Source organism: Triticum aestivum, chromosome 7A (assembly GCF_018294505.1).
Source record: "Triticum aestivum cultivar Chinese Spring chromosome 7A, IWGSC CS RefSeq v2.1, whole genome shotgun sequence".
In the NCBI taxonomy this organism is placed as follows: Eukaryota; Viridiplantae; Streptophyta; class Magnoliopsida; order Poales; family Poaceae; genus Triticum; species Triticum aestivum.
This window is the reverse complement of record NC_057812.1, coordinates 9,281,999-9,293,696: the sequence shown is the minus strand read 5'-3', so window position 1 is coordinate 9,293,696 and position 11,698 is coordinate 9,281,999. Positions and strand designations below refer to the sequence as shown.

The following is an 11,698-nucleotide window of genomic DNA, read 5'->3' as shown; positions in this document are numbered from 1 at the left end:
TTGGCTTGTATTTGCAATTTTCCCTAAAATGTACTCCCTCCGTCTCAAATTACTTGCCTTAGATTTGTCTACATATAGATGTATCTAACACAAATGTATCTAGATACATCCAACACTAAAACGTGTCTAGATAGATCTGTATCCGAGATAAGTAATTCGGGCGGAGGTAATCGCCTGCACCAATCTCCAAAGCGTAAATGATTGGCGGATTCCGCTCGGCCAGGTTAAATCCGGATATGCTTACCATCATATGTAGTGTCCATAATTAACTCCAGAGGATGGGATGGCAGATCAGGGATGTTAATTAAACTGGAGAAAGATATATTCTATAGGTGGGCACTCGTAGCTACCTACCTTTGCCCGGCCATGGCTGCTCATGTGCCGTCCTCGCCTCTTTTCTCTATCCACGAAACTCCATGATCTGATCTTCCAACCACACACAGATATCACCAACATCCATGGAGGCTGCGGCGGCCACCGCTTTTGTCGGTAGGATCGCGCCGAAGCTCCTCGAATTCTTAGCTGCAAATCACAAGCTTCGGCAGAATCTGGAGCATGACATCACCTACATCCAAAGAGAGTTTGCGTTGATCTCCGCTGCCATTCAGCAAGATGATGACTGTCGCTGGAGGAGCGGCGACCATGTGAAGAGGGCCTGGATCCAAATCATACGTGACTTGGCCCATGCCATCGAGGACTGCATCGACCGCTTCATGCACCGGGTGACCATCTCTGGGGCGTCGACATGGATCCGTCAGGCTGTCCACCGGGTGCAGACGGTGACAGTCCGTAAGGAGTTTGCCAAGGCGATCCGCGAGCTCAAGAAAATATCACAGGAGTCATCCAAGCTGAGAGAAACTTATTACAGCGCCAACATCGGTGCTGGCACCTCCTCTTCCTCAGTGGCGTCGTCGGTGATGGCATGTGAGACGGCGACACAGATGGTGATAGATGACACCCTCTCAGCTGGCCAACCCGTGGGCATGGATGCACCCTGGGAGGAGCTTCTCGAGCTGATCCAGCAGCAGCAACAGCAGCTCAAGGTGATTTCCATTGTTGGTTTCGATGGTATAGGCAAGACTCTCCTTGCCAGGTGTGTGTATGACACAATTGAGAACCAATACGAAGCTCGGGCATGGGTCTCTGCAGCGGAGCAAGGGGTCCCAACAAATGTTATCAAGGAGATACTCCAGCAATTTGCCATCCCCACCAATGGTGGAGGTAACCTCAGCAAGCTCTGCGCAATCCTTAGACTATACCTTGGGACCAAGAGGTAACTAATTTAAGCTATCTTGGTTTTTTTTTTGTCAACTCCATCCCTGTTTGATGATTCAATCTCGATCTAGAGCAGTCTGCATCTTTCATACTTTTGCAGAGTCCAGCAATTCTCCTAGCTAGATTCAGTATTATCATCTTTGTGGGTACACAAAATGAAATTTACTCTGTTTTAATTTCCACTTGGTATCTCTCCATGTTTGACCATGTACTCCTCCTGGTAGGTTCTTCATTGTTATTGATGACATGCGGACAGAATTTTGGCATGATATAAAAGATGCATTTGTGGGGTTGAGCGGCAGAGTTTTGGTGACGACAGCCATTCATTCAGTAGCAAATGCCTGCAGCAGCTCAGCAGCTCATGATCATGTGTACGCAATGAAAACTCTTGCCGATGAACACTCGAGACTATTATTCTTCAAGGAAGCTTTTCAAGACGACAATCCACCAATCGATAAAGAGGACCAACTTGGCTCGGAAGCACTGAAGAAGTGTGATGGTTTACCCCTTGCTCTTGTTACCACAGCACGGTACTTGCAAAGCACAGGTAATCCAACACATGGAAACTGGGCAACATTATGCCACAACCTGGGAGCACATCTGGAAACAAAAGAGATGTTAGCAAGAATGAAGCGTGTGCTTGTCCATAGCTACACCAGCCTTGTTAAACATGATGTCAAGACGTGCTTACTATATCTCGGTATCTACCGTAGTGGTCGTACAGTTAGGAGAGGAAGCTTAATAAGGAAATGGTGCGCTGAAGGGTTTATCCAAGGAGATTATATGTGTAATGCTCTGGATGCTGCTAAAGCCAATTTCAAAGAGCTTCTCAACCGGAGCATCATCAAACATACAGATGCCAGCAGCAAAAACAACAAAGATCAGGTGAAGACATACCATACTCACGGCATGATGCTTGAGTTCATCCTGCACATGTCCAAGTGTGACAACTTCATTACCTTGTTATATGATCAGATGGCTCCCCCACCTCCACCCAGCAAAATCCGTTGGCTCTCTCTCCATGACGCAAGTGCTAGAGTAGTAAATGATCTATCTCTTGTTCGGTCTCTGACGGTCTTTGGCAAGGCGCATGATTCAGTCTTGGATTTTTCCAAATATGAACTGCTTCGAGTTTTGGATTTAGAAGAATGCAGTAACCACTTGGAGGACAAGCATCTTAGGGAGATATGCAGCAACCTGTTGCTGCTCAGGTACTTAAGCCTTGGGGCTGCACATAAGGTTGCGGTGCTCCCCAAAGAGATAAAAAAGCTTCAACTTTTGGAGACGCTGGATGTAAGAAAAACCAAGATAGAGGTCCTGCCGACACAAGTCATGGAGCTGCCATGCCTGATTCATCTATTTGGAAAGTTCAAGCTCCAGCAAGGTGTAGGAGGACGGAAAATGCATAAGCTGCAAATTTGGTTCTCGGAGAATAGCAAATTGGAAACAGTAGCAGGATTTGTTGTGGACAGCAACAAGAGCCAAGGATTTGCACAGTTCATGGAGCATATGAAACACTTGACGAAGGTGAAAATATGGTGTGAGCAGTCCAGTAATAATAGCAGGGATCCCACTGCCAGCGGCAGCAGCAGCAACACCAACAACTACACTCATGTCTCAAAGGCCATCAAGGGGTTCATCAAGAGAAGCACCGATGTGAAAAAAGCTCATTCACTCTCACTACATTGCAATGATAAATGGTTCCAAGACTTGCTCGTGAACTTGTCCCTAGAAAAAGAAGAAGCTTCCTCCTGCTATCTTAGTTCGCTCAAGCTACAAGGGGGCAACATATGCAGCCTGCCTCCATTTGTTACCATGCTAGGTGGTCTCACTAAGCTGTGCCTTTCATCCCCTCATCATCAGCTGGGCGGGGATATTCTTGTTGCCCTAAGCAGAGTGCGCTGCTTGGCATACCTGAAGATGATTGCATCTCAACTGGACAACCTCGTCATCGTAGAAGGTGCACTTGGAAACCTGCGACAACTATGCATCGTGGTTGAAGTCATGACTGAACTGGAAGTCCAAGAGGGAGCTCTACCGCTCCTCGAGTCGCTCCAGCTGCTATGTAAGGATCTAAATGGCTTTTGCAGCAAGATGATCCAGTCCCTGCGACGTATTAAGGAGGTCACCCTCCATGATGGAGTGAACGGTGAAACAAAACAAAAGTGGAAGGAAGCAGCAAAAAAACACCCCAGACGCCCCAATCTCTTGTTTGTTAAAACAGCAGAAGATGCTGATATGGGAAGTGAACCCGCAGACAATTCTGAGAGCCCTGTGGCACAAACTACTGCTACAACGGTATCAGTGATAACAACCCAGGATGCCATTTCTACTGGACAATCTGGTAAAGAAGTGGTGTGCCTCTTATTTTGCTTAATATTTGGTACTTTGGTTAATTATTGGTGTGGAGTTATATATACTCCCTCTTCACGCGTCTATGTGACATTTTTTATTGTGCAGTACAAGTTGATGGTGCTGATCTACAACAGGGTGATGAGAAAGAACATGCGTATAAAATTGATATCCTAGAGGATTTTGCTAGCAAGACTTGTCTTGACCCTCCAATGAACACGGAAAGTTTTGAACAGGGGATGGAAGGAATGGTAGGTTTAGAGGATGAGCGGATGGAAGATGTCACTCATTCTACTGATCAGGCTGATCAAAATGTTGTGCTTTCTGTGGTGGGGGAGAACAGAAGAAAGAGGGCAAGATTAGACATTGGTGAAGATAACTCAATGGACAAGGTTGTTGATAGGGTGAAGCGCAAGAAGCCAGAGGATGTCCAAGGTAGTAATTTACAAATTCCAAGTTTCCAACTGTCTTAAATTCTTCCAATATTTCTCTTAGTGACATAACTAGCACTGGTGGAAAAAGGGCCTTTGGTCGCGGTTCGCAACTGCCATTAGTCGCGGTTGCGCAACCGCGACCGAACGGGCGCGACTAAAGGCCCCACCCTTTAGTCGCGGTTGCTTAAGAACCGCGACTAAAGGCCCGTCCACGTGGGCGCCAGGTGGCCGTCGGGGCGGAGGACCTTTAGTCGCGGTTCTTCTGGCCAACCGCGACTAAAGGCCGCCGCAGGTTTAGGGTTTTAGCCCCCCCCCCCTCCCTTAAACCTGTTTTCTGTTTAATATGTATTGTTTTATTTCTTTTGTGCTTTATTTTAATTTTGAAGGAGTTTCACATATTCTACGGTACTACATACATGCATATGAATGTACAATTTCAAACAAATTTGAAATTAGAACCAAAAAGAATTCAAGAGGAATATACAATATATATTCAATATCATCGGATGACCATATACAATTTTGAACAAGTTTCCATACATAATTTAATGCATATAAAGTTCTACGTCCTCGTAATGGTGTTCTCCTTTAGGATGGAGGACTTCCCTCCTAAACCATCCAGCTAGTTCCTCTTGAAGTGGTCGGAAGCGAGCTTCTGGACTAAGCATCATCCGGAGGTTATTCCTCTGAGCATTGGTATCACTCGGAACCCGCTCAGAGGTGTATCTCCGGATCATCTCACAGACATAGTATGCACATAGATTGGTCCCCGCTGGCTGAATATCCTCACCATTCTTAGCCTTTGCCCTTTTGAATTCTAGCTCTTTTTTGAATTCACCGACCTTTGTATCTACGAACCGTCTCCAAACCCTACGAGGCAAAGAAAATTAAATGAACAAGAGAGTTATTAGTTACTTGATATTAGGAAATGAACGAAATAGGCCGATCGATATAGAGCGCAAATGAATGAAAATAATTACTTCTGCAGCATTCTTCTCATGTCGACCCAAAGCTTTGGATCCTTATTCAGAGAGTCGTGGACGAGACATTCTGAGGTGTCAACTTTAATTACTAGCAGAATCCAGTGGAACCTGCGGACACGATACATGCACAGTACGTCATGCATAACTCATCGATTAGCCGGCCACATACCATGCATGGAGTAAACAAAAGAGAATGTGCTCAAGACAGAAACACTCACCCAAAATGGTAAGGAAATAGAATATCACTTTTGAGTTCCTGCTTTTGTCAAACACCTTGTGTGCATAAGAGGAACCAAAAGCAAACCTACACCCCCTTGTGAAGAGAAGTGGCACCAAATGGCTAAGTGAGTGCGCTGAACTGGTATATATAGGGGAGGAGCTTTAGTCGCGGTTGGCCAGGCCAACCGCGACTAAAGGCCTTTGGGCACCTTTAGTCGCGGTTGGCCTGCCCAACCGCGACTAAAGCCCCTCACGTGCACCAGCTGGCCACCGAGCGCCCTGGCCCAAGCCTTTGGTCGCGGTTCGTCTGCCGAACCGCGACTAAAGACTTCATTAGTCGCGGTTCCTACAGTCTCGCGACTAATGGGGCTGGACGGAAGCCTCTTTTTCTACTAGTGTAGTAAAACTGGGGTGATATTTGGAAGCAATATCTTCAGGTAAATAAATCTATTCAAGTGATTAGAGATTTATAAGCTGCTAGATGTAGTGCTTTTATAGCTAGCAAGGGGAACTCTGACAATGTGCCTATGAATTTCGACTCTTTCTATGCCCTGTTTCTAAATATCTGTGGAATGTAGTTAGTGCACAATGAATATTCAAGCCATTCCCACCTCCTTTAACTGTCCGTGCAGTTGGATTCTGAAGTTTATTGGAGATGTTAGAAATCTGATGGCTGTTGGAGATGTTGCTTTAATTTGGACTGTATGGGAATCTACAAATGCTCTCTTTAGAATATTTTTCCTACTGATACTACTATGTGTTTTTAATTGTTACATTGGTTATCGTCATTGGCTGGTTTGCAGAAACGATGCCTACAAAACAAACAGCGCCTGGGCTAGCGGTTGCTGTCTCTGATGGAAATTGAGGTTTTCCATCGAAGAAGTGGATGGGGGCCACTGGTGCCTCTAGCAGATCCATTGTTGTTTTGTATGTAGTACGTGTGTTTGCAAGCTTGGTCAATCTCGCTCCGGAGTCCGGACAGCACTTACGTTTGCTTCGAGTATCAGGTTGGCATTTGGTGTTTCAAGTAGCCGTCGTTTCTATTGCTTCGGAAACTGGTCTGTCTTTTTATCCCCTGGCATGTTTACATGCTACTCCCTCCGTAATGAAATATAAAAGCGTTTAGATCACTATTTTCTACTTTAGTGATCTAAACGCTCTTATATTTGTTTACAGAGAGAGTAATGGTGAATCCCCATGTGCTGCCGCTTGCGACAATGCCATACCAGACTGATATGGCTGTGGTGAAGACGGCGAAGTGCTTCGAATAAGCTTTTCCTTCCAAGTTTTTACTTGTACCGCAACACAAGTTTACTTTCATGCATGTCGATTTGGTGGCTTTCTGCTGTGACAGAGTTCACCATGTATGTTGTTGGATATGTATTTGGTGCCGGTTAACTTTCGACATCTGTTCCAAAAAAACTTAATAATCATCCTTCATCCAGTTACAAGACCATATGATGTTTATTTTGCTGGCAATAATATATGTTCTTGCATTTTGCGGAGAGCTTTTCTTTTTTGCTTTCTTTCAAATAATTTGATTTCCCACGCTGGTATGCGATCATTGCCATGGTTTCTTCCTTGTTAATAACTTCATGGTCATGCTGGTATACGATTAGTTTGCATGAAACTAAGGCTAAAGAAAGGAATGGTTCAAGAGAAAACGGCTTGGTTCTAGTTTGTGCTGACCTGTCAGAACTCAGACAGAACCTATGTGCTGGTCACCGGCCGGAGATGTTTGGCGCTCCTGACAGAGTTTCCACGCGCACCGGTTTCCATCAGAGTTTCGGCGGCGCGCACACCGGCTTCTCCCACCTTGCTGACACGTCGCTCAGACCTGTCTTGTATGCAAAATTGCAAATGAGGAGCTCTGACGACGACAAGCAAGAAACCATGTTGAAATTCCTGCAGTAATGGGACTGAACCGTACCTGCAACACACTAATTGCTCGCCATTGTGCAGACTTGAGTCCCTTGGCGACAATCTGAGGAGCGATCCGGTATGGCCCCTGGCTGAATCTCTGGCCTGTTGGTAATTCCAGGGTAGGGTTAATCGCCGAGCAAACGTAGTGGAATTGGTACAGGACGAAATAGATAGGAGTACCTAAATCATCATCGGCGTCCAAGAAACAGCCGTGGAGGGGGCGGGGGCTGAAGGTCGCCACGGGCTTGCGGAGGTCGCCGTGCCGGCGGGGATAGGCCAGAGGTGGAGGGAGATTGCTGAGGGGATGGGCTCGATTCCGATGGGGGAGACATTTCGGGAGAAGATTTGGAGAGAGGTCGTGGTCAGCCGGGGAGCGCCGCCGCCGGCGGAGGAGGCCGGAGGCGCCACCGCCGACGCGGCTTCAGCCGCCGGTTCGGACGAAGGGCAAGGGGTGAGCTGAGGGTCTCCTCGACCTCCTCGATGGATCGCGGAGCAGCGCGGTGGTGGTTGGCCGCGGATGGGCGGCGCCGCCGATGGTTAGCCGCGTCCAATCCGGCTAGTGCATCCAAAGGGGAGGGAAGAGAGGGAAGCAAATGACAGGTGGGCCCATGTCCTGGCCTAGGACAAAATCAAGGTCAACACTGGTCAAACTGGGGAAAGGGTAGCAATAGTGAGGGGTCTTTTTGGAATGACCAATCGTAATTTTAACTTTCGGTAAATTTAACCACCAGTCGACTGGTGGTTTGCAATAGGCGCGTACAATCGCTCCCGCCCGCATGCTTCGCTCCCTTTCCTTTTTTTTCCTTGAGCGCTAAAAAGACGCACCAGTGGGGATCAAACCCAACCCGGCTGGTATTTGTTTGAAGCGAACAACCAACTCACCAAAACTCAATTGATGTCCTGTAAATGAAAATTAACTATGTGACCTTTCTACCTCCTGCATGTTGGCCATTGGTCCCCCACCCCCCTCTCCATGTGAATGCAAGTGTTGTCTCCCTCCCCATGTGACAGACTGCCTGGTTGTAGAGTGAGAGAGAGAGAGAGACGTGAGAGATGGATGAGATGATATGACCTTTTTCAGGGATACACCATACATGCATGTTTGCATGGTACTGCATGAGCTGGCCTTTTTTATGTGGGCATGCATGCATGTCGTATGCGGCTCCATGAGCCCATGCACAGGTAAGTCATTTTTCTCTATGTGCAGATGGATAACCAGGGCCATTTAATAAGGCTAATTACTACGTGTTTTGGTCTTTGGAACCAATAAAATGGGATGAATAAAGTACTAGTCATAGTTTTTTGTACATGGCAACTCCAACCAGGAAACACAAATCTTGTCCTTTTTGTTTGCGTTTTGTATATTTGGGTCACTAAAATGAAGACCGGACCGACGTACGCGTCCGGACAGAGCCATTAAACCCAACGGTGCTGCTCCAGCTGGTGAGAAGTCCGTCCCGGCATTTCACTGAACACCAAGTGGGGGCGGGACCTCCCAAGGCAAAGGGCGGCGATAACTTATGTGCCTCGGTGCTGATAACTTCGGCGAGGGGGTGATAAAATGTACCCATGACAACTTTAATGTTAATAGCATGGTAACTCACTCATCGCAAACCTGATAACTTATGTACCCCGGTCCTGGTAACTTTGCTGCCGGTGAGGGGCGGGGGAGTGCTGGGGTGGTTGATGAAATATACCACCGTTAACTTTTATGTGAATAGCATGATAACTCACGCGTCATACACCTGATAATTTATGTATCCCGGTCCTGATAACTTTGGCATGGGTGTGTGTGTGTGTGGGAGGGGGGGGGGGGGGTTGATGAAATACCCTCTGGTAACTTTTATGTGAATAGCATGGTTAACTCACATATCACAGACCTACTAACTTGTGTACATCAGTCCTGACAACTTTGGCATGGGGGGAGGGGTTGATGAAATATCTCCTCGGTAACTTTTGTGTGAATAGCATGGTAGCTCCGACATCTCAGACCTGATAACTTTATGTGCCTCGGTCCTGATAACATTGGCAAGGGAGTTGTTTAATAACATACCCCGACAGCTTTCATGTAATTTTTTGGTACTATACGCATCATATACGTGATAACACATGCACAATCACCACAGTAACTTTAACCCAAGCCGATAAGAAGGTTAGAACGTTTATGCCCCGGTAATATCTGTGTAAACAACGTGGTAATATATGTAGCACATGTGTGATAAATTACTTAGCCTAGAACTGGTAACTTTTGATCCGAAATAAAAGTCGTCGGAACATATCAACATAGGATCTAGTTTCGATGCCATCTTCGCGGTGTTTTTTTTATGAAAATGATTTTTTGATCGGACCGAAGATTTGAGCTACAAAACATTTTGAAGTTTGAAAATAAGGGGGAATCAAGGATGACATCAAATTTTCGGTCTTCTAAATCATTGCACAGGGGAGAATTGGAGGACCACTTTTTATGCCCCGGTTATTTCTATATAAATAAGATGGTAACTTATGTATCATATATGTGATAACTTACTTAGTGCGGGTTTGGTAACTTTTGACCCGAAAAAAAAGTCATCGAAACATACCAACATGGGATCTAGTTTTAAAGGTCTCGTCGTGACGAATCTTTTATGTGAAAACAGTTTTCCATCAGAGCAACGGTTTGAGCTACAAAACGTTTTGAATATAATTTTTTAGATGGAATCTTTCTTTTTTTTTCTCTCCATGAGGTCAACTGGGCCTAGTCCGAAGCCTTGCACTTACCTGGGTCCACAAAATCTTTCGGTAATGGGCCAGTTTCTGTTAGAATCGAACAAGAAAGCCGGAAACGATCGAAGAAAACTGGAAAAGCGGGACGATCGAAATAATCATAGCGATCGTCTGGATCTGTCGCTAACAACCAGTTGACTGGTCGTTAGCACAGTCCTTTAACTTTTGATGATTTGCTAAATTTTATGTGCCTGAACATTTTACTTGGGATCTTTCTAGAGGCATTTGTGGCAATGCGTCTTGGATTACAGTAATAATACTTCCGCAAAAAAAAATAAAGATTACAGTAATAATAACATCACAAATACTAGCATATCGTTGATTTTCGAGCTCCGTTGTTACTGCTATATTTAAAAGGGTGTGAGGTTAAATTATATTGTTTTGATTTCAATTCGTTATTCCAATGTAAAAGAATGAAAGAAATGTTGTCTTTCTAGAAAAAAAGGGTATTCTTTTTTATCTTCCATACTTGTGGCGTCAGCCATGTTTCTCCGTGAGGCGTGGTGACAACGTGAGGTGCGGTAGCAACGAGGGTCGGCCACGGCGAGAGCGAGTCCGAAACTTAATCAGACCCTGCTTAGTTGCTCTCTTTATCTCCAGCCCCCACACGCACACGAAAATTAACGAGGCACCTAGACCAGCTCTCGCTCATGGCGGCTGCTGCTAGCGTCGCGCATCTCTGCTCGCCGTCCCGCACGAGCGCTCGCCCCCACCGCCTCTCCGTAGAGGCTCGCCACACTTAGCATCATCGTCTCACCCCATGGTCACCACTTCCTCCTCGCCATCAAGGAGAAAGGCTTGCCGGTTTGTAGCTTTTTCTTGTTGCCGGTTGCAACCCATCATGGCACCACCGTAGCAGCAACAACACCATTCTATCATTGGTTGTAGCTTTTTTGTTGCCGGTTGCAACCCATCCCGGCACCACCGTAGCCGCAACAACATCGTTTTGTCATCGGTTGTAGCATATTGCCCTGCTGGTCCCAAGCACTTCGCCTGTCTCAGCATGTCGTGGCGCCGATCGCAGCACTGTTCCTTGTCGGTTCTAGCAATACGAGATCTGCATGGTCGAAGATCCGTCATGTCAGTCGCAGCATCGTGCCTTGCCAGTTCCAGCTGGAGACTTTCCCGCTGCTAGTCCCAGCAACAGTAGACCATGATTGAAGCATGGTCGACCACCATCGCCGCGTCACCATTGACTCCCTCCCTGCTGCAGCTTTTCCAGCCACCAATCCCAGCAGCAGCGCACCATGGTTGAAGCACGATCCGCCGGTTTGATTCCCCGTTGCAGATTTGTAGCCGCCGGTTCCAGGCAGCAATGGACCGTGGTTGAAGCACAACCGTCCATTGCACCAACGCCATTGAATCGTCCAATCGCCCCCCCCCCCCTCTCCGTTGCAGCTTCTCCCGTTGCGTATCCTCCACCCAAATTTAACCACATCTCCTAGCCATAGGATAGTGAGAGATTCACACAGTTGACTGTTTTATTTAAAATTGGCCTTGCGTGTGACCGACCGCTAGGGCTATTAGGAATCGCCTAGAGGATAGAGGCAAGCGAATCGGGCCGGCACATTAGCGCAGTCGCTTGCATGTCGTTATAGGTTCGCTCACTCCGCTTCATTTTTATTTTGTTATTTCTTTTTTTACCAGTTTTCTTTGATTTTTTAAATTTGTAATTGTTTCTTTTTTCTTTTTTCACTGGTTTTCTTCGGTTTTTCTTTCTTCGTTATACTTTTGTTTCTTTCTTAGTTT

General features: G+C 46.3%; 1 protein-coding gene across 3 annotated transcripts; it reads left to right on the top strand.

Annotated features, from left to right (window-relative positions):
• The first annotated feature begins 272 nt into the window (after positions 1-272).
• Positions 273-6,719, top strand: LOC123149546 (disease resistance protein RGA4). Of its 3 annotated transcripts, none has more exons than XR_006474745.1 (5): positions 273-1,273; positions 1,500-3,619; positions 3,736-4,062; positions 6,067-6,270; positions 6,440-6,719. XR_006474745.1 is itself a non-coding variant. In XM_044569230.1 (4 exons), exons 1-4 carry the CDS (start codon positions 459-461, stop codon positions 6,126-6,128), a joined length of 3,324 nt encoding a protein of 1,107 aa, XP_044425165.1. In that variant the 5' UTR covers positions 273-458; the 3' UTR covers positions 6,129-6,719. The 3 variants fall into 3 exon arrangements, 1 of the variants encoding a protein (XP_044425165.1); XR_006474746.1 differs by having other exon boundaries at positions 6,067-6,321; XM_044569230.1 differs by having other exon boundaries at positions 6,067-6,719.
• Positions 6,720-11,698: the final 4,979 nt, after the last annotated feature.

Bases quoted from the DNA above. Each gene is read 5' to 3' on its own strand.
- LOC123149546 (XM_044569230.1), top strand. From the start codon at position 459: ATGGAGGCTGCGGCGGCCACCGCTTTTGTCGGTAGGATCGCGCCGAAG. The intron at 1,274-1,499 runs GTAACTAATTTA...TCCTCCTGGTAG, and splicing joins CTATACCTTGGGACCAAGAG to GTTCTTCATTGTTATTGATG. The intron at 3,620-3,735 runs GTAAAGAAGTGG...TTTATTGTGCAG, and splicing joins CATTTCTACTGGACAATCTG to TACAAGTTGATGGTGCTGAT.